We start from the raw sequence: 23,401 nt of genomic DNA, 5'->3' as shown, positions 1-23,401 counted from the left end.
TATGTATGGAAGAGAAGCTGAATGTAATATAAAGAAAGTTCCAAAGTGATTGTAGTGGTGTGTGGTGGTTTTTTTGGTTTTGTTTTTGTTTTTCTGGCTTTTTTTTTTTTTAATCAAAGCAAGATACTGACAGGGTGGGAGTGTGAAGGCATATAGCTAACTATTGCAACTGATTTCTCTCTCTCCTAACAATTTTGGCTGAAATCTCAAAGAATCTGTGTATGTTCCATCAGATATCTGCCACTTTGTCTACCATTTAAGATGCTGTAGGTGTTGATAACTTATTAGGGCTTATTTTCTACATGAACATTTGAAATCTAAAAGCTGTAGGGAAAATTTTAGATGGAACATATGCTTTCTTCTCAGTGGCAGTGTAACATGACTGAATTAATGCTGTTTTGACTGCTGTAATGCAGGTAGCTATGCCATGACTGTGGAGAGCAGATTTAAGGACTTAAGCTGACTTAAACAAGTCACTATCAAAGATAAATGACTACAGAGTGCAGGGGAATGTCTGCACCATGACAGACTTGATGTAAATCTACAGGTGCTGTGCAACGGCATCCTTCAACAATTAAGTTAACCACAGTACATGATTACATACAATATCTGGTTTAGCTAGTTTTGATGCTGATTAAGCATCCAAACTATACATTTAGTTGCAGAATTTAATAGCACCCCACCCCAAAAAACGTTCCTTTTTGCTTATTTGTTTGGATGAGTAGTTTATATAGACTTCAATGTATGAGAGTAAACTTTTATTTGATGCTTCGTATTAAAATCTACCACCTTATTTGTTTTTTATCAGTTCCTAGTTGGTTGCTTGATTATTTATGTTCATTTAGTATATGTAAGTACAGTGAGTTTCACCTGTAGGACAACCTCTAAGTATAGTTCAGTGTGGTATTTAATATAGTTGCCAGGTTCATTAATAGATCTAGTCTGGTATCCAAAATACACCTAGCCTCCAGTGTAAAGTTTACAGACTTCCTGGAACTTACTGTTTTGCCTTGAGATATTAATTTTCTTTTATTCTGAGTATATACATATCCTACTCTACAAAAGTATTAAACTGGAAATATTTATTGTAATAACACTCCTTAGAAATTGTTTAATCCATTTCGTATTGAAAAAGTAGATAAACAACAGTCTACCTATTTACAAAAATTTTCAGCCACAGCAAACGTGTCTTGTCTAATCTCCAGGAAGGCTTCAGATTCAACTTTGTAAGCTAGATGTAATCAACTATTTGTTCTACTAACTTTTTTAGGTTCTATAGGGTCTTAGGTGTCTCAGCTGGCTCTGGTATTTGTAGTCAGGAGCTCCATCTAGTGGTTTGTCTGTAATGAAACCATTCTGTATTTGATTACCCATAGACAGTGCAGAGGGTACTTTTAAATTTCTGTCTCAGATCTTATTGAAACCTTTAAATTTGTAAAATAGATCTGTCACAGCACATGTTAAATGTAGATCTTCACTTGACACAAGGAAGATGACTTTCCTCAAAATAAAGGTAAGTATTGGAACGGATTCCTCATAAAGATTGTGCAGTCTCTGTCTTTGGGGAGTTTCAAGACCCTGCTGAGTAAAGTCCTGAGGCAGCTTGGTCTGCATGTGCCTTTGAAACTGTTTGGATTAGGAGGTTGGACTACATGACTCCCTGATGCCCCTACTAACCTCAATTATTCCATGAGTCCCTTCAGTAACAGGATGTGAATGGTATCTTTGGAAAACAGTAATATCTTTGTTAATAGTAGCTCTTAGCCATTTGAGATGAAATGTGTGTGGTGTGATTTGAGAAGAGGGAGAATGACTTGAACACCTTTCTTCAGTTCTCTTTTCTACTGGAAACTCAAGTGGTGGATAAGTAATTTAGGATCTGAGAGTTAGTGAATCGTCTCAGAAAGGCATTAATTGATCTTCCTTCTGAGAACATGCCAAGGACAATTAAAGACTGAAGAAGACTGTGGCATTTGGGTACTAACGATGACAGAATGTGTGTGATGCCAGCTTCTAATTTGACTGTTTTGTCTTGCACCATCAGTGTGTCTGTGGTTTTTCTGTTGGTCTTGTTCTCTGAATAGACTATCTAATCAGTTGAATAATGGATATAGTGCTGCTGTTCTCTTCACTGCTTTGTCTATTTCTCTATATCACTTACATGTTCTGTGAAACTGTAACATCTGCCTTTAGAAGATAAGAACTTAGTCTTTATTCAGCATGTTTATTGAAGCTTTAAGTGACTTTCCCATTCAAGACTTAAAGAGGAAACAGTTTTTTTAAGTTTAAAAAGGAATAGAAACCAAGCTGTTCTTTATTTCTCACTCCTTAGAACCCTCTCTAAACTATTCCCTGTCCCTAAAAAGACAAAAACCCCCCACACTGGCTGCAGTTTAAAGTGTAAGTAAAACTAGTGTTGGCCTGTCTCACTTCTAGCATTAAAGCATGCAAGGTTTATAATGACTAACTCTGTTGGATGGTGTTGCCTTTAACGCAGTTCTGCTCTTTAAAATGCAGGTATAATCCACTGACTTTTAGATGGGAAAACAAGTTTAATGATCAGTTAAAGTAAAGTGCTGTTTCTGTCTTTCAGACACCTGTCAAATTCCAGGAACAAGCTCTGCTAACTTCACTTGCAGTGCCAGCACAAAGTCTTCATTGCCCAACTATCTGTATGTCTTTATCCTGGGACAGCTGCTGCTGGGAGTTGGAGGAACTCCACTATATACTTTGGGGACAGCTTTTATTGATGATAGTGTCCCCAAACACAAGTCTTCCCTTTATATAGGTAACTCTTAAAACTGTTTATAACACGTTGTCTTGATCGATCATAGACTGCAATGCCTTACAAATGTTTTTATGAATTCCTCTAATTAAATCAACCTTGTGATTGTTTACTTACGTGTATAAAATATTTCTGTATCAGTTACTGTGTAAGTCAGGTATTAGTGTGCTGTAAGTGTCAAGTCTTTTTCAATAGTTATTTTGCGAGCATGGTAAGGCTACTTTGTGCACCTTTTCTGTTGTTTTTGCATGTCAGTAACTGAGAGTGATTAAGTGGTTAATGTAGCCTGCCTGTTAACAACAGAGTAAGCTGTAGCAAAAATTGGCTTTTTACTGTCACAGGTATTGAAAACTACTGTATTTCAGATCAGTAGCCACACATTACTGTATCCTGTAACAGTTTTATTTATTTACCTTCTAACAGTAGGCTGTCCCCTCAGTGCAGGAACATTCCTGTGCATCGTGATCAATGAAATTCTCTCGCCACGTACAATTTTGGCACTTCAGGAGGAAATACTGGAAGCATCTTTCCTTAATTGAAAGTAAAGAGATTGTCTAGAAATGTGGCGAACATGTTTGTCTTACTGTTAGGCTGTTTGAAAGCTAAGGAATACTAATTCTTAGTGGCGGTCTTTAGTCTTTCCAGTCAGCATTTTCTGGGTTATGTGCACTTTTACTGCCAAGTTCATTGCAGTCTAAATGTGTTTTTGTGGGTGTGAAGATGTGTTATCTTCTCCATTTTTGGGTGTAAGCTCTTAAGTATTAACTATACTGGTAACTCTCAGTAGGAATTAAAAGCATCTTAGATTCCTGATATGTTTTCTGGACTAAGTATTTTAAGGGGCAAAATTGAAGTCTAATCTATTTGCATACAATTCTTGCTTTACTTTTCCAGGCAAGCCACTTCATTTGATGCCAATACATTAGAATAGTTGCATATGTTAAATCTTAAATAGCAAACACAGCTTTTATTTTTGCTGTTTCTCTATATTGAGAGATAATAATATTCCACTTTTTTTTTTCTGAGGCCAGTGAAATAAATAGAGCAGAATTAGGGCTATCTGCATGACTAGGGGATCAAGAAGTGGCCTGAAAACTCAGGATAATAGTGTCAGTTATCATAGTTAAAACATAACAGACCTGTACAATAAATTAATGCTTGTGCAATCTTCAGACAACTGCTGAGTTCAGAAGAACTGTGTGCTCTGCCTATATAACAAAACTAGAAGGCAAGTGAGTGGACAGGTAGCTACATTAAGCTTTAATTCTTTTTCTTGCTTTTATGCAATATATTGAGGGTTTAAAATGTATTGTGTTGCTTTTCCTGATGCAAGAGGGCTTGTGCAAGGCAGTGAAAAAACTCCTAAAACTTTCTGCTAATGTCTGTAAATAGCTGCTAGCATCTTAAGACCATAAGCTTGCAACTCTGAAGCTAATAGTTCTTGTCTTCTGAAACTGGGTGTTTTCATGAGAACTCTTCTCTTGCTGAACTGGGGCATCTACATCTAAAGCCAATGAGAAGTTAAGCAGTTCCAAATGGTAATTTAAACTGAATGGTCTGTAGGACCAAATAAGCACCTTCGAAGCTAATTTTGAAGTTCTGTGGTATGAATGTGGACTCACAGAGATCCTATGAGCTTGTTATTATTTCCAAAATACAGGAAAACCTGGCATATGTTAACTCTATTTTTGACTTACTGATACTTGAATCACCCCTTCTGTGTCCCTTCCCCTTCTTGCGCTCCTCCCAACCCCTCTCTCCCATCATTCCATCTTGCTGTCTAAGGGGAGTGAAATAATACTAAAGATCCAGGCACTTTGTAAACAAATGAGAAATACAGATTCTTCAGCCTGGGGAAGAATATCAGCAGTATGGCTGCACCTCTTTCCAGTTATTTAGATAGATCTAGTTACTATTAGTTGCAAGTCTTTGTCTGCAGAGATAGTGCTCCTGCCAGCAGTGCTGAAGTGCCACAGAAGTCTGTGTGGTTAGCCAGGGAGACTATTGTGACATTGAGAAAATCTTGTCCGAAGGCAAAAAAAATAAATGGATAGACCTAAGAGTCCTCTTTAGTAGGATATGGTTACACCTGCAACTTTAGAGTTTTTTTTAGAACTATCAGGAGCTGTTAAGAGCCCTGGCTTTGTATTTTAAGGCTCATATCAATAAATGGAAGTGCATATCATTGAGTTCTCAATGAACTCAAGTGGCAAATATTACTCCAGTCAAAAGTTTTAATGGAACCCTGGCTTCTGGTCTTGGCAGATCTGAAAACCAACTTAAGACTCAAAATAAAAATATAAATAAGTAGATCCATAAAGATTGTGGGTATGTACTATTAACAACTGATGCTCATAGCAACCTCACTTCAGAAACTTTTTGACAAGCTAGCTTGTGATTGTAGGCACATGATGTGTAAAAGGCAATCTAATAATTCATAAAGATGCTGTCAGTGAAGTGTCTTTTGCTGAACCTGAGAGTTGCAGTTTTAGAGAGCTGCAAATCTTCGTGTTGAGAGATAAGTATAAGTTTTGTCTCCTACATTCTATACTTTTAAGTAATGACAGTGAAAGAACAGAAACCATTTGGTCTGAAGTTGATCTGGGATTTTTTTTTGTAAAAAAAAAAAAAACAAACCAAAAACCTTCAAAATTGTGTAGTCAACCTTATGTATTTTCTCTTCTAGGAATTGGCTATGCCATGTCACTGCTGGGTCCTGCTATTGGCTATGTCTTAGGAGGGCAGCTACTTAATATTTATATTGATATCCAGATCCCAGAAAGGCAAGATACAACTTAGTCTTTTGCTTTCTATTTTTTTTTTTTTGCCTAGTAATTGTTATTAAAATTTTCAGCCTGTCTCCATATGAGGAGGAGAAATGGTGAGGAGTATTTTGTTTGTAAAATACTGCATTTTCAAGAGCTTCTTTAACTTCATAACAAGTTGCATTCCCAAGGGCTTCTATCAAGTCAGTTACTTCCCATAATGAGTAGTCACTCCATTGTGTGTGAAAGTTTCTTTGTAGTGCAAATACTTCTAGTTTTTTGAGATATTAGCTATTTTAAAGCTGATTAACAAAAATGCTTTGTCTTTTGATTAGTTGCTCATTTAGGGTTAGATTGCCACTCTTGATTTCTTGTGCAAAAAGTTTCCCTGAGGTGGGATATGAGGGGTAGGATACTGTTATACTTACCTCATGGGGAAGAAACTGCTAGAAAAATCTACCAGTTTAGTACTCCACTATTAAAAATATTATAAATTGTACTAATATCCAAATCAACAACTTAATTTACACTTATTTCCTGTGTTTTAGGGACTTCAGATCAATGCAGTAACATTCTGAATTTATGTATTGGCTTTCACAACTCATTAATTATGAAATTCTTTCTAAAATCGGTTTTTTAAGTATCTTAATACTATGGGATCTTGAAATCAAGATCAAATAGTGGCCTTTAAATCAAAATGAATTTAATAAGTTGAAAGCTATATTTGATAGTATACAATATTATTATAATAGAGCTGATGAATGTGCTTTAAACAAGCAATTAATTTAATACATGTAGAAAATAAGAAACTGACAATATTCAAAGGCTTTCTGTTAAATTAGTAATAAAAAAATTCTAGCTCACTGACATCTGAAGCTGCTGATTTGAATTCATGATTGGTAAACCTGCTTTTTCCAAATTATTTTTCCAGTGCAAAGATGGATCAAGATGACCCACGCTGGCTTGGAGCATGGTGGATAGCATTTCTTGCATGCTTTTTTGCAATTTGGCTTCTTATAATACCTTTTTCATGCTTTCCGAAACACCTACCAGGTAAACATTTAAGAACAATGGCTACTTTGGAAGAGAGATTTGTTTATGCCTGTGGATTATAGACTTCTGGACTGACTGATGCTTCCTCTTTGATTCTGTTTCTCAGTTAACTGTCTTTGGCTAAAACCTGGTAAATACCTTGTTTCCAATGTGCAGCCTTTAGAACAATGCAGATAGGCTACAGTGAGCTTCCTGTGTATGTGATGTACTGGAAACAGGTATACATGGAAATTGATTGTCAAAGTTTGGAAGATACTTGCAGCTGAGCACCCAGGATTGTATTTAAACCTATGTTACCCACCTAAAATCATAAAGAAGTTCCATTTACATGCATTGTTGTCTTTGACTCGGTTGCCTTATTGTTTTGTGTGGAATAATAAAGCATGAATCAGTGTCCCAGAGCAGTCTTCTAAAAAGAAGAATTTTAATATAATTTCTGCTTAGGCAGATATTCTCTAGGAGTCCCTTGGAAGAGCACTTAAAGGAACTTGCTATGCTTATCTGGAAAGAGACATGGTGGAAGAAAAGAAATAATGAAGTAGGGAACTGGGGAGAATGTGAGGATGATTTGAAAATAAAAAATTGAATGGGCTTCAGGATAGTCTGAAATTCTTAGAATACCCCTGATAATATCTTTTTACAGCCAAGACCTTCCAATGGAAGCATGATGCTTTGAGCCACATTCTTCATTCTGCAGCAATACATTACTGATCTTTTTATGGATCTATACCAATGAAATACTGAAGACTTGCAATGTCTGAGCTAGTTTTGCCAAGTAAAGAAAACACTTATTTTGATTATTTTTTCTGACTTTAAGTCTAACAGCACATGTATTCAGTGTTTTCATTGTCAATAAATATGCTCGTCTGTAGGAACAGCAAAAATACAAGCTCAAAAAATCTCTGAAACTCATAATGATGGAAGTGAGGTGTTTGTTGAGACCAAGAACATTGGAAAAAGTTTTAAAGACTTTCCCATGGCTCTCCTGGTAAGGAAATCTTGAATTTACTAAAACTGATATAATCTGAGAAAGTAAATTTTTTTCAGGTAATATGTAAGTGTTTAGAAATGTAATTGCTTCTTTATCATGTTGTGATAGGGAAGTCTCCAGTGCTACTGATAATTACTGTTAAAGCAAGAAAAACATATTAGTGAAGTTCCACATAAGAGTGTCTACTTTAAAATATAGTGACTTCTATTTTACATAGTATTGCAATGAAATAATTTCCTGAGTGTTAAGCTACTTTCCCTCTCTAGATACTGTTGAAGAACCCAGTGCTTATGAGTCTAATAATAGCCAGTTCTTCAGAAGCTTTAGTTGCCACTGGCTTTGCTACCTTTCTACCAAAGCTTATAGAAAATCAGTTTGGAAAGACGTCAAGTTTTTCAGCAACTCTTGGAGGTAATGTGGCTTTTTGTTTTGAAATCTTAAATATATTGTGCTGAACACATAATTAACATTATAGGTGGAAGCCTATATAGGTACCTTGTGCTTGTCTGAAGTATTTGTGAATATATGTGTATGAAATGCAGTTTTCACAGCAGAAACAGTGTTTTTATATTACTCTTGCCTGCCCTTTGAAAAGCTTGCTACTTAATTCATCAAGGGTGCAAAGCTACTCATTGCCTGTAAGTTCAGAAGACTTGATACTCGTCCAGATTAGAATGAGAATTGTGTGCTGCTGAAACTGTAATTTATTCCTTTCCTTGTGAAAAACATTTTCTTTTCCTCATTTAAAATCAGCTGAAGGAGCATTAAGCCTTAGTCCCTACTAGAGGAAGCAAGACCAAGGGAGATGGGAAAAAAAAGCAGTGCTTACTTGCAAGTAAGAGGTTGACTTGGCCTTTCCCTTCAATTCCACCATAATGTTACAGTGAGCTTAAAATAAAGCAACTGATCAGGTTATATTATAAAACTGTTGCGTAACTGCTTCTATAGTTGGCTTACTGGCACTTATTCCTATTATCTGATATGCAGAAGTAATAGGTAAAACAGAAGGCTATGAAAAGCTGAGTATTGGAGAAAGAAATGGAAAAAGCTGATGGAAGAGTTGCACTAGGTAGTCACATGATAAACTGACACAATTACTTCTGAAGAACAGCAGCAGATCAAGGCAGATAGGCCAACAGATGCTTGTGATACGGCAGAATTAATATTTCTGGAAGATGTCATGGTAAACTACTTCAACTAGCATATGCTGCAGCAGTACACAGCTGAAGTGCTCTTTCTCCAACAAAAATATGTTTGGGATAGACTTTCTGAATGACTTAATCCCCTGGATAATAGACAGTACAATCACTATTCAGATATCATTGCTTCAAAAGAAAGTATCTGCAAGTTTTACATAGAAATACATGGAATACATGCTCAATTGTAAAACAGTAATCAGCAGTTAGGTGAAAAGCTGAATATTGCTTTTTTTTTTTTTGTCAATAGACCTTGTCTGAATTTCTCTTTAATTTGAGTTGAAAATATTTATAGTGTTAATCAAAAGTACAGCTTTAAAGAAATGCCTAGACTAATGTTGAAAGCTAGCGGTACCTGAACTAATGTTGAGATACCTAGTAACCATATTAACTATTTAAACTACCTTTGAGTATGAGCATCTGTGGCCTGTGCAGTTCTGCCACTGTATCTGAACTGTATTAAAATTGTCTTGGATCAGTGCAAGTTACACTGAGGTCTATGTTCTGTTGTAGATTAGCCATATAAGAACACTCAGTTAGGTACCTAGAGTCCTATTAGTGCAAAGAGGATAAATAATTATTGATGATATGAATTATGACAGCAAAAATCTAATCTGGACTTCTAAAAATCTTTCTGTAGATGCCTTATTGTATCTTGTGCTCTCTCTTGTATAATAGTGATTATGTTCCCTTATAAAAAAGTTCATAACAGATGTGTAACAAAGAACATGGACATGTGAAAAAAAAAAAAACACTGAAGCAATGAAAGCATTTTCTGTTTTCATGAAGCGGCCTACTGGTGTTCTGAGATTCCTGCCCAGTATGTAATACTCTCTAGTTTGCTGTGTTGAACTTGAGTTTTGGACAGCTATAAATACACTTTCAAGTTGAACTTCCGGAAAGGCTAAAGCTAATATAAGAGTAGAATAAATTACTCATGCTGACAGATTCTGGTAGGATGGTTTGAAAATGACATCACATGAACTGCATCTTAAGATACAGGTAACTTGTGATTTTTTTTTTTTCTTAACATAAAATTGCACTCTAATTTGCTTCACTAATTATATCTTGCATTTTTGTGTAATTGCTGGTGTCTTGTTTTCCTCTAGGGCTTGTATTAATCCCAGCAGCAGCACTAGGCCAAATCATAAGTGGCATCTTGGTTTCCAAGTGCAAAATGGATTGCAAAAGCATAATCAAGTTCATGATAGGCACTTGTACAGTGGCCCTACTGTTAAACACAGTGTTTTTATTTGCTAAATGTGGGAATGAACCTTTCGCAGGTGTCTCTGAAACATATAATGGGTAAATATATTTTAATGCACTCTTGGGTTTGGTGTTAATGTTTAAAATAAATAAGCTACATCAGAGAATACAAAACCTTTGAAAATGTCATTTTTTGGCTTTGTGTATGAAACTGAAATGTTTTAAGAAACTCTAAAATCTTGTTCTGTGAATCTTTAGTAGATTATTAAGAAAATGTAATGATACATTGCCTGCAAAATGTTCTGAGCAGACTTGACCTGCTCAACAAAAGCATTCCAGCCACTGTAACCATTCTAGGTGTAGTAGCCATGATATTGACTACAGCTAATTTTGTATCTCTGTAGAAGTAGCCTGCCTTTTGTATCTTGTTTTATTACCCACCTCTTGATAATCTGGGCAGTTTATTTCTGGAAGGGGTCTGCCCATGTGCAACAATTTCATGAGAGCACTGAGGTGCACTGCAACTTAAACTGATTATGAATTTTTCCCTAGAAAAACAGGCATTATTTTAGCATCAAGTTTTAGCACATTAGCCTCCATTTAAAGAGGAGGCTTTCTTTTTCCTGACTAAAATTGCTGATAGAGGTAGAAATTTAATTCAAAGAGAGCATAGCTCAGTGACCCAAGCTGAAGAATAAAATGGGTGGAGTAATATGGTTAATTGAAACATAATTAAAAATAACTTTAGCTAACATGTATAGGAAATACTTCTCTAAACAACATGTACTTTTCTTTCCCTTAAACAGCACAATTGTTATTCCTAATGAGAATGAAGTTTATTACTCATTTTTAGATATTTGTAGTAATTGTAATAAAAATTCTAGGATGAATGTTCTTCCTGTTGCTGTGAACAAAGCATACTCTGAAAACCAGCATGGCGGTAGGGTGAAAAAAGTCAGAAAAGTGACAGTAAAAATGAAACAAGATTAAAAATAAATATCTACAAGGATAAGCATTAATTAGAGAATGGATTTCTAGGTCCATTTTTAAAACTTCAAAATTGAATGTATGTGATAAAATCACCAGCATAGGCACTATGTCATATAAAATGCTCAATCATGCCTTATTAAGGAATTAATTATGAGAATTGAAGCATAATAATCTTATAGTTATAAATACTACACATTTCTGTAGCATAAGCGGTGTTTAAAAGCAGGAGGAAGGCAGCTAGCTGTGCCAAAACTGTGCTCTCAAGTGGTCAGTTACTCTGTCATGAAGTGACAGAGCCAGAGGCAACTACAGCTGTTTGAGAATCTGCCAAAGAGCCAGATGCTGTTCTACAAAATAACTCTAGTAGGCTGCTAGCTAGGGACTGCTAGCTGCCATTTGAAAAAATCCTAAGTGTGAGCAGTGTGCTGTGCAACTAGGTGAATGACTTCTCAATACTTTCTTGTTGTTTTCCCCAGATTTCCCATTTTAGAAAAGGGTTAGGTCCAACTATCTTGTACAAAAGCAGAATTTCTAAGTTATGCTCCAATGAATGTACTGCTGCCAGTAAAAAGGCATTTGAACCTAAACAGGTTGGAGAAGAGGATCTTTGCACTTTACTGACAACAATAGCATGAAGTGCACCATGAAATGTAGCATATAGGTTGGGGGGAAATGGTTTTGTAGCCTGTAACACAGATGCAAGTTGGTAATCCTACTAGGAAAAAATGATAAACATCTAATCAACAGCTAGGCTTATAGGTTCTTAGCTTGATATTTATCATGCTTCCTGACTGACCTAAAATGAACATATAACAAGTAGAAGAACAGAGGAAAATCACATCTTGCTCATGGAGGCAACTAAGTGCACAAATATCACAGAATATGAAGGTTAATAATTTTCCTAAGCCCTTTAGGGAATAATTGACATAAAGATAACCGACAAATATTACAAAATTTTCCCAAAAATGCAGAGTGACATGAAAGATTAATCAGGTATTTTTCAGGTCTCATTTAGGTAAATGTGAAACCAGTAAAACAATAGTCCTAGGTTAAAAGGACAAATTCAGAAGGCTTGCAAGCAGTAGTGATTGAAGGCAGTCAGGCTTCTAGTTCTCTAAGAAGAGTAGGAATTTAATACTATGATACCTTAAGTATTCCTTTGTATTTCCTTTTCCAGAAGGCACAGAAAATGAATAAACCAAATTTGAAACACTAGTGACTGGAAGAAAAGAAAATCCTTAAAGCCCAAGTTACCACTTGCTCTGCCTCCATCTTTACAATTTGCTGTATCAATTGGCAGTATGTTCAAAGGCTGGTGTTGACATTTGACACTTAAAACGTGGCACTGCTTCAATGTCTGAAAAAAATGCTAGCTGTTTCTGTGAATGCTTCAGAACTGTGAAAACTAGGGTGCAGACTTTCGTTGTGGAAAGTTTATAGTTCTATATTGAGCAAAAGAATCTGCATGTAGCAGTTGAATACTGAAGAGATTGTATAGAAAATAGTATGTAAAGGTATCCATATCTCTATACCAGGTCCTATGATAATAAGAAGCTGACAGAAGGTACAGGTGGACTGATTTTCATCCTAAGTTAAATGCTGTTAACCTGTATTTAATGATTTTGTGTAACTTTGGCAGTTATGTAGTTTAACTGTTGCTGAAGACCTCTTATCTACAGCAATTTGGAGTTAACCAATCCTGAAATAACTCTCTACACTCAGTATTACAGAAATTGTTAAATTTTATCTAATTCACTGTTACATCTTGGGCATGTGACCTGCATCAGAGTAGTTAGTGGCACTTAATATAGTTCCAGTTCTGAAACTGCTTTCCTTGAAGCAATAAGCAACTAAAATATGTAGTAGTAGCTTTAACAAATTTTTAAGCTTGTAGAGGAATAGCCAAGTGTCTGACTCCTGCTTATGCTATTGAACAAATGCTTCTGAAAGAACAAACTTTAAGTGCTCTGAGAGTTAACTTGGAAATTGATATGGATTCACTTTTTGTGGAGATTTTGAAGAAATCCTTGATGGCACGCATTCTCCTTCTATTGAAAAATAGCCTGAAAGTGAGGGGGTGGGGAAATGGGGAAGCTTTTATAAGCTTAGTGCCAGAACCACAGGAGTACAGGGTAACTTTTGAGTTCATATATTAATGAACGAGGTATATTGTTTGTAGTAACTCCGTTTATTACTAAACTAGGCTATAGGTAAAACTGATGTGATTTATTTCTAGTAAACACTTCAAAGAATTGTTTTTGCTAAATTCTTTTGCCCAGTATTTCCTTGAAAACTTGATGGTACAGAAATGCAATGACTATTTATGTAGTTCTGTTCATTCTCACAAGTCTCTGACTCCTTGTTTGTTTTGCTGTGGAAAAAATGCCCAACCTATAGAGCTTTTAAAGACCATTTAATGGCTTCATCTACTAGGCTTCTTTAGAAAAGTCATGTTAGAACAAGAAGTTCAATTTCATAAGAACTTATGTACACTAAAATGTATTTCTTCTGTATTTTAATATTTTTCTGACCATGCATAACTAAAGGTTCAATCCCTCCTTGTAGATTAGGGAAGAGAGACATTGTCTGCACATGTAAACAGGACAAATGTTGCCATTGAATTGAATAAATACTTCTAGGCTTGACATGTCTCATAGGTTAACAAGGCACTTTATGAACAAACTTGTGATTAGTGAATTTGCTTATGGTACACTGTAATGCTTTAAGCCAGAGCAAACTAACTTTGATTCTTCTATGTACGAAGGATGAATGCAGGCTTCAACTGTATTACAGCCAAATGAAGTATATAGGTAGTATGATGTCCCTAATATTCCATGTGCAGTTTGAATTCTATATAAGTAATCAGCTTAATTCCTAGACAAGTTATTTCTCCTCTTAGTATTTTTGACCATCTTAAATTCTCTTGAAGAAACCTGCCTTTTAGATAATGAGTCTGGAACTTTCATTTCACAGTACAATATTTAAACTACTGGCAGTGTCAATATCCTGGTTTCAGCTGACTGAACTCAATCTGTGAAGCTTCTTTATTATTACATGTACTATTAGAAAATCAGTCTCTTTATTCTCTCCAATTATATCTTTTTTGAGAAGATCTCCCTACAACCTAAACTGACTTTTTCATACTAATAATATAGTGGAACTACTTCAAATACAACCATACTATGGCCTATACTGTAAGTAAATACCTAAATTGAGAGTAGTTATAGTAAGTGACAGTTAAATTAAACTGTTATTCATTAGTTACTCCCTAAATGGCCAGATAACATCTTTAAGGTCCTTCTGGGTGTGATAAGACTTTGTATGCCATGGCACTATACATTTACCATGTGCAGTTGTCTTGGTGCTGGAATAATCTAGATGTCTGGACAGTAGTGTTAAAAATAGTAAAAACGCAGTGGGTTTGCCACTGGACTTGAATCCAAAACAGGAAAAAACCTTAGAATACAATCAGTAAAATAAACAACACCAAACTACTTTCAATGTTTTTGCAATTTTTCTTCAAACTCTAAATTGAACAAATTCAAGTGTGTAAGGGTGTGGGAGAGAGGAGATGATACAGATAAGAATTGGGTTGGGACGCAGAATTTAATCTCTTTTGTGAATGCAAACTGGAGGATTAGTCCATGGAAGTAATAATAACACAAAAGTAACTCGGTATAGAATAAGTAAGAATTCCCTCTAGAGCTGTAACTACTAGGAACATGGCTTATTTTTAAACAATTAAGTGCATGAATCACCTGAATTGAATATTTTGATATTTATTATCCTATAAATACTACATTACTTATTTACACATATGCTGTTTTTAAATTACTTTATTACAAAGCCTATAACTTTTTTACCTTTCAGAACAGGTATGCTGTATAACTTAACAGCGCCATGCAATGCTAACTGCGGATGTTTGCGCTCCATGTACTACCCTGTTTGTGGCAGAGATGAAGTCCAGTACTTTTCTCCCTGTTTCGCAGGATGTGCATCACATCTTTTTAACAACGTGAAAAAGGTACTTTATGCTAGGAAGATAACTGACATAGTCTGTTCTGGTTTCCTGCAAAATGCATTCTGTATTGAAAACATTTTTCCTGTAGTATGACAAGAAATCACAGTATTTCTGAATCTAAGTGGTTTCAACAGGAAAAATTATTGTGGATTGGAACACATGTATAAGTAGGATGAATGTTGGTCTGCATCAGAGTCCAATACTCTTTGACCAGGTGCTTTTAGATACTGCAGTTATGGAGGGTGTATTGTTTAATATCAAACTTACTTATCTGATGACAGATGATATTACATGGGATTTCTGATTTAGCAGGGTGGTACAAAATATACTGAAAACACAATATAAATTTAAGTTATGCTTGCTGGTATAGTGAAATTACAATACAGAGTTCTGTCGCAGTACCAATGTGATTCCATTACTGGTTCTAACATGCTCACCATTGTGATGGTGGGCCTCCCCAGTTGCTGGGAAGGCATATGTGGGTTGAAGCCAGCTGAAGCCCATTGCTGTCTTTGAAAATTCATCTGTTAGTTCTCTGGCTTTTCATACTCCTACATTGGACTGAGCCACACTCCCCCTACACTGCTCTGGTGAACTTAAGAGAGTGCTTCACACTCTCTTAATGACCTCCAGGAGAAACATTTACACCACCAGTTGGTCCACTCAACTGACACAGCAGTTTCTTTTCTACATTGCTTTCTTTGCAACAGCTGTGGTCACTTACAGCCTGCATTGTTCCATGAGCTTCATGGGCACATCACCCTTTACCATCTCCTCTGAGCCTTCTTCCATTGTTGGGTTTTATTGGTCAGTCACAGTATGTTTCTCTCTGGTCCAGTGTCATGTTGCAATTGTTACTTGTATTTTCAGCATTACAAAGTATAGTACATTAAGCCTGAATGTACGTTAAATAAAATTGATGGTCAGAAAAGCACAAATCAGCAACTGCCTTGACATTAAATTGCAGTTCTTACCTAGATCTTTAAGCATAATTTGATGCTTATTGTATGCTGGCAACCTGCTGCTGTGAGTTTCCAAACCTTGAATGTCAGTTGCCCCTGATGTAGGAATGGTAATTCACGAAAGAGCCTATCCAGAACTGAGACTTTCTGTGCTTGTCTCTACTAGTACAACAAACTCCTTACAACACTCTTGAGCAGGCCTGTACTAGGAATGTAAGATGATCCTAAAGGTAGGCAAGCTGAACTAGGAGATGCCTCTGGGGACTCTGTATATCAGAAAACACATTATCTAGAAGAAAATGTAGGAAACTGACTACTTCTTGCTGTGGAAACTTCACGCTTCGCTGATTTTATGTGTGTGTATATATATATATGTATATATGTGTGTGTATATATATATATATATATATTTGAAAACAAACTTGGGTGGATTTAAATTAAGAGCATAAGACTATTCTACTTGTTTATTCGCCTACAAAAGCAGTCCAACATTTCTTCTGTTCTTTCCTGCTTAAGTCTTGTAAGTACAGCTTATCTCTCTTCCTGTCAAGTACAGCCTAGTGTGAAAACCAGCCTGTTAATAGCTAAGACTGTCAAGCTAGGTGATCTGGTACTTGCCATTGTCTCTGAAGAATGTGAACTGTTGTGGTTTCCAGTTTGTTCTGCTACTGTTGTAACTGGATATGTATTATCTAAGCTTGAGGAAATAGTGGTGCAAGTAGATGTGAATCTAAAGAATAAACCCTGTTCAAGTAACAGTTTTTAGTAATCAAGACAGTTAAAGTTCTTTGGAGTATAACTTTGAATTGTACAGAAATAATCAGCAGTTCTGGTTAATAGACTATGTAGCAGTTAACATTTGCTTATTTCAGTATTGGAAAAACAACTTTGGAGAACCACGTAAGGTATCTTTTGCTGTAAGGGAACTGAAGCTTCTGGCTACCCTTTGTTCAGAAGTCACACTTTGCAAATGAAATCAGTCTCATAGGGAGAGAGAAAAGAGAACACTTCCTCCCATCCTCCAACCCTTGACACTCTCCATGGTGTAAATATTTTCAGAGGTGATTCATTTGAAAACTACATATTCAAAATTTTTCACATCAACATAAAAAAATCTTGTTTTGAACACTAGCTTGCCCTTTCTTAATTTATACAGTAACTGGTGTTATCTTCACTGATACATAACAAAATTTGAGTGCAAAAGTTAGCATTTCAAGGCTTACCTTTGTATAATGTTGTGTACTGCATATGGTTCTTCCTCTAACTCTAAAATCTTCTTTAGTTTTAAGTTTTCTATGCTTGACCTAAAAACTTTCTCCACACAAAATAGAGACTATCTCTGTCTTTGTAGATCACAAAACCAAAAATAACTTTTACTCAGGTGAGCTGGATCAGTCAAGTTCTGCTGAACCAGCTTTAAAAAGGTGGGTTATAGTGTTATGTGATCACCAGGAAATGTACTGTTTCCCATACTGTAAAGTCAAGGTTTACTGTTGTATTTAGAGTGATGCAGACCTAATGGACCTCTACCATGTTAGTGTCGCTTAGTGTCATTCTTAGAGCTAAATTTTGTTTTATAAATTATTTGTAGATGTACCACAACTGTTCCTGTATTGGGAAACCAAAAAGAGCAAATGGTTCAGAAGACTTCCTCTATGAAGCTGTCTCTGGGAAATGTCCAACACAATGCAAATTTTTACCTATATTTCTGACCTTCTTTTTCTTTGCTGTTGTTTTTACATTTATGGCTGTTACTCCAACAACTGTGGCCATTCTCAGGTATGTTTTTTGGGCTACCTACTCAGGTAGCATTCTTGTGAAAATTCTGATCAATGATGCACTCTAATTTGTTTTGCTTTAGAATGTGGACTTAACCCAACGTGCAAGGGATTTCCTGTTGTAGTACTTCGTGTAGTAAGCAGGCAGTACTTGAAGCAGAGGACGGTCATACTCTGTTCACGATCTCTGTAATTATATTTGGTTAGTAGATACTGTTTCATACTCTATCCCTAATGCCAGGAACTCAAATTGTATCAAGAAAAGAACAAAATAGCACTCAGTCTCATATTTTCAGCCTTTGATTCCTGTCTCAGTTCAGAGTTCTGCCTTGCAAAATTGTAGTCTGTCAAGAACTGCAGACTACCTTTCAAATGATATTGATGTTTTATGTATGGTAGTCATTAAAATAAAACATGGCAGCATGTATGTGACTGTAACCAGTAGTTTGACTGTCTTTCAAATCACTGAAACTCATATGCATGAAAGCTAGATACTTTTTTTTTTTTTAATACTTAGTCCTCATTCTGAAAGTAGAGTTCTTTCACTTTATGTTGAAATCTGACTTGTACCTGTAATACTTCTAGAGAGAAAATATTTGTGATGCATAGGCGTGCATACAGTATACACGTGATGCTTTGGGAGAGTGTGGTTAGATGCTCTTTTTCCAACATTCTAGGCAGGAGGCTGAGGAGTGCAACAGTGTTTTGTAGTAGCCTCCTGTTCAGAGTTGGCGTAAGTCTGGATTAACAGCTTGTTGTATTAGTGTGGGGGCAAAATAATGTGACGTGTTGCATTATCCTGAAAACTGAGCTCACGCAGTTTTATTTAGATAATTCTAAGCTAAAACATTTGGAGTTTTGAATCCTTGTACGCTTCAACTGAAATGGTGAAACAGTTCTTATGGAAGAGAGGAGAGTAGAGCAGTTGAAATGTACAAAAACTAATTTAAATAGCTAAGCGTGAGGTAAGTTACTACAGGGTGTTCTGATACATTTTTTTAGTGAGCTTGTTTTGTGCAACTTCAAGTGTAAACCCATGTGTTTGTGACAGTGTTCTGGTGCTAAAAATAACCACCCACACCATGCAAAACTCATTCTCCTTCCTTTATTTGCTATTATGGCTAGGAGGACCATAACAGTGACTGCTGATAACTGCTCATCTTGGATATTTTTCTATGGCTAATCCTCATACATACTCCAGAATGAGAGAACAACTCCTGAATATTAAAACATTGTCTTTAAGCACTCACAGTGCTTCAGTGATACAGTTTATTAAATAAAACAGTGCTGAAACTAAATTGTATAAATTAAGTTAGGTTTTATTTAATCTTTACTGTAATGTTTGTTGCTAGAGAAGTATCTGAAAGAAATGGGTAGGAGGTAAGTTCTGTTAGTTAAGTCTTTATATTGATTTGTATAGCATAGGGCAGGACTACTTAATTATAAAATCAGGTGACAATATGTAAAGGTTATGGGAAATACAACACCTTGTGCTGTGCTGAAGCCTAGTCTCAATTAACATATTACTTTAGGAATAGTAGCTCAGGGTTGCATTCTAGCGCTGTCCTTAAGTCTTTGGTGGTTCTGTGGAAAAAATGTTCAACAGTATATCAGGTAAAGGAGGTAAGCTAGCTTTTTATTTATACTGTTTTGTTGAACTTGTTCTATTTAAAATTCCTTGATGAGGTACAGCAGTTTCTTTGATCTTTTGTTAAACATCTCTTGAAGTTCTTTGGCTACTTACTCTGCACTGTAGATTTCTAAAACCCTCTGCAATTAACAGGTTAAAAAGACTATATTAAGACAAAGTGTATTTGCTGAGGGACAAAGCAGAGAAATGGAACAGTTAAAACTTGTTTTCCAAGTCTTAAACTGCAAATCTTGTTACAGGTGTGTGCCAGATAAACAGCGCTCATTTGCTCTTGGAGTACAGTCAGTGTTTCTACGACTACTGGGTATGACTTGAAACACTTGCCTCTGAATAATCTACTTACTTGATGCTTTTCTAGACTTAAAAATAATGCTCCTTTCAGAGGAGCTTGAACTAGCCTGTCATTGGCTTATAGAACACATTTGTTATAAGGCAGATGTCATCTGGATTCAAGTTCCTCTTCATATAGGGCATGCATGCTCATTTTAGCCTTTCTTGTTCCTATTGACATGAACAAAACAGAGGTAACTTTCATTCTTTCAGCAAAAGGTACCTGCTGTTAATTCCCCAAGAAGGAGACATTCTGGAAGATGAGATAAGAAAAAGTGATGTAATAGAAAACAGCTTAATGTAGTTAATGTCTTAAGTTCCAGAAGTTAAAAGAAAGTAACACGTCTTAAACAGTTGTATCCTTACTGGCTATGCCAGTGTATTTTAAAGGGGATAGGTGGTGTCTTCCCTCTTCGCCCTTCCCTTTCAATTTCTTTGACTAATTTTAGCCTTTATTGGAATTGTAGACACTTGTATCTAGATAATGACTGAATTTTTGTATGGGAAATATACTACTTAAATTCTAAATCTAAACATCTCCAGGATCCCAGTAAGACAGATCACCTTAAACACAACGTAAAGCTAAATGTAGATGTGCTCTGAAACAGTATTTTAAATTTTCTCAGGCATATTTTAAACTCTTGGCTTTGTCTTAGGCACTTTTTAAATGGCATGTGTAATTCAAGACTGAGTCAAGGCGCAGTTACTGGGTAGACTTTTATGTCAATATGTAGTACTGCAGCCATTCCCTGTCACTTGAGATTAAGTATCTAGCAGTGTGAGTTCTGCTTTGCTGCACATATTGAAACTCCAATTAATACAAGTACTTCTACCAATAAAGCATAACAAGAGTTGACATCCTCACAGGTAGAAATTAGCTGTGAGGTAGTGTTAAGTGTTGTATGAGGGCTTTTCTGTTTCATTTTACTCAAGATATCTATGACAGAGTTTTAACTCTTGACTTTACTGTGGAGCAGAGGATAGGATAACTTTTTGCACTGCATGTACCACTGTGGCTGAAAAAGGCAGCAACTAACAACATTACTAAAAACAAGATATTTATACTATAGACTTGAGGAACTACACAAGGGTCCTAGACAGAAGAGCTGCAGTGAGGATATAGCTGCTTGTTAGCTGAAGAGTAGTTTAGGCCTTAAGTAGGTTAGGTAGATGTGCAGTGATGTACCTAGAATGTTTATAATAAAATTGGCTATACTGGGATGCAAAATACTTGTGCTTTATAAAGCACTGTTGTAACAAAAATTACACAACACTAATAAATTCTATGCAGGAATAATTTTAAACACTACATATTTTATGTGAAATCTTTCCTAAGAAGCCTGGCTACATCTGAGGGATAGAAAAAAGTATAATTAAACATGTTAACATAATATTTTATGTTATGTTAGGAACAGGTTAGTATATATGATCTGAGGAAAGGGACTTATTTTCCTTTAATTAAAATCCTGCTTCCTTGATTAGCTGTTTTCTCCCTAATTTTCATCACACTTTTCTTTTCCAATGAAAACTGAGGAAGTTATGATAAACTCAAGTCTTTGGACAAACTTTTTGCTTGATAAAGTGAGAGCTATGTGAAGAATTAACTGACACTGTACACATGCTACCTGTTAACTAACAGCAATGGAAGAGGCACGCTTGCTATCTAATGAGCCCTATGACTTTGAGTGAAGTGTTATGTTTAGTGTGTAGCTATCCCGTTTTATCTTCCCCACCAGCCTGGCATTTCACTGTATGCGTAAAGACCAGGTAAGACTATTCCAAATAACTCAAACATTCTAACATGTTACTATGGTTTTTAGGTACTATTCCTGGACCAATTTTGTTTGGTGTTGCTATCGACAACAGTTGTACTCTGTGGGATATTAATGAATGTAAAACTAAAGGAGCCTGTTGGGTTTATGACAATGAAAGAATGGCTTATCTGCTGATGGGCATAAGTAAGTGTCTTCTTCATATTAAGTACATGTAAAAGGGAATAGATATACTTACTTTGACTGCTACATGAAAATTATTTTAAAATAGAATGTTAAACTTTTATTTTTTAGCAACAGTGTTTTCCATAAAACCTTTATTTTTTCATAAATAATAAAAAGCAAAATATAATGTAAAGAACAAAACCACATTAAGTGGCTCTTAAATTATATAGAATTTTTTTAATAACAATAATACACTGTAGTTTTGTTCTTTGATAGTCTTTGTCACAGTTCATTTACTGAATTTTAAGGCATTGGCACACATTTTAGTCTCATCTGGCTTGGTCTGTTGGCAGATGAAGGTCTGAGGAACTTTCTTCCTCTTGTATTTCAGTTCTTTTTGCTAAATGAATATCAAGATTTTGAAAACATCTCTGAATACTTATAAAAAATTTTCCCACCTTGTTTAACAGTCTGTTCCCTTCAAGTGTCTGGGGCAGGGAAGGCAGGCTAAGCTTGCATCTGTGATAACTGCTGTTGTCCTGTCTTGTAGCAACTGTGATACTTACAGTGCATAAACTGAATTGCTAACATCTATTCTTGAAACTGAAAAAGCAGGAGTCGCGACTTCAGATTTCTGTATCTCTCAGACATTATTTGTAATAAAATACAATCACTCCCCTTTTCCCTCTGTGACTCCTCAAGTTGCATGAACACCACAATGTACAAGTGATGAGTAAATGGAACAACCTTTTACAGTCACTGAGGAGAGAATACTTAATAGGCTTGTACGTGGCGAGTTTTAGTTTGTGGCAAAGGGAATATGGATGCAATGAAGAACAGTACTGAAACAAGAACTAGGAAGACTTGATTTTAAGGCTATAATAGGGTGAAGAAATTCAGGACTGAAATAATGGCAATAGCTGCTGCAAGCAAGAACTGGCAGGCAGGTGAGTGGTCTGAAGTCAGTTGGAGGACTGCCTTTACCTGTCCTTTGCAGTTCATGTAAAATACATTCAATTTCATAGTGTCCATTTAAAAGTCTTACAGCGTAACTCACCATGTGAAACTATAAATGACTGGAATACTCTTGTCTGTTATTGAAGGTGACTGCAACAAGGACTCTTCTGTTCTTTGCATTCAGGTGCTGCTTGCAAAATCATCACTATCATCTTTGTGGTCATGGCAGTATGTCTGTATAAGCCTCCACCAGCAAATGCAGCCCTGTCACAAAAGGATTCAGAAATGGTGTCTGCTATACACACATAAATCACTAACAAATCGAGGACTTTCAAAAGAAGCCAATAAGAATAAGCACTGTTAACAGCACTTGTACCAAAGTTCTTGTACTCCATTACCTAAATATAAAAGACTATTCAATTCTTGAACAACTTAAAATATTTGTGAATGTGTAGTGTTCTCTAACTTGCTAAATATGCTTTTTAGTATTCCATTGTTTGTGTCCAAAAAAAGAGTGACACTTAAATTCGCAGTCCAGTTTTTTAAAGTTCTGACTTAAGTGAAACGAGGTGGAATACTCTAATAAAAAACCAGGAAAAATGAGCTGAACTGGGCTAACTGTAAGCCCCATTTCCCCCTGGTTATAAAGTAATACCTAAGTGAAATGGTAGTTGGAGAAAACAAGTAACTTGGTATACTAAAGGGAACTGGGGATGTTTCAAATTGACTTATTTTAATGTGCACTTAATCTAGGCTACTGCCTTAGTTGAGCAGGTTTG

At 35.8% G+C, this 23,401-nt stretch overlaps 1 protein-coding gene across 1 annotated transcript in view; it reads left to right on the top strand.

The window, feature by feature from the left end:
• Nucleotides 1-23,175, top strand: part of SLCO4C1 (solute carrier organic anion transporter family member 4C1) — a 31,258-nt gene extending 8,083 nt beyond the window's left edge. Inside the window, exons 3-13 of the mRNA XM_086770772.1 lie at nt 2,594-2,788; nt 5,472-5,568; nt 6,482-6,603; nt 7,476-7,591; nt 7,861-8,005; nt 9,900-10,095; nt 14,857-15,010; nt 17,561-17,748; nt 19,638-19,702; nt 21,549-21,686; nt 22,807-23,175. Coding sequence (XP_086626898.1) covers nt 2,594-2,788; nt 5,472-5,568; nt 6,482-6,603; nt 7,476-7,591; nt 7,861-8,005; nt 9,900-10,095; nt 14,857-15,010; nt 17,561-17,748; nt 19,638-19,702; nt 21,549-21,686; nt 22,807-22,931 — 1,541 coding nt within the window. The 3' untranslated portion in view covers nt 22,932-23,175. The remainder of the gene's footprint in view (nt 1-2,593; nt 2,789-5,471; nt 5,569-6,481; nt 6,604-7,475; nt 7,592-7,860; nt 8,006-9,899; nt 10,096-14,856; nt 15,011-17,560; nt 17,749-19,637; nt 19,703-21,548; nt 21,687-22,806) is intronic.
• The last annotated feature ends 226 nt before the right edge of the window (nt 23,176-23,401 follow it).

This window comes from Chlamydotis macqueenii, chromosome Z (genome assembly GCF_036417535.1).
Source record: "Chlamydotis macqueenii isolate bChlMac1 chromosome Z, bChlMac1.mat, whole genome shotgun sequence".
Classification (NCBI taxonomy): domain Eukaryota; kingdom Metazoa; phylum Chordata; class Aves; order Otidiformes; family Otididae; genus Chlamydotis; species Chlamydotis macqueenii.
This window is presented reverse-complemented; position numbering and strand designations above follow the sequence as displayed.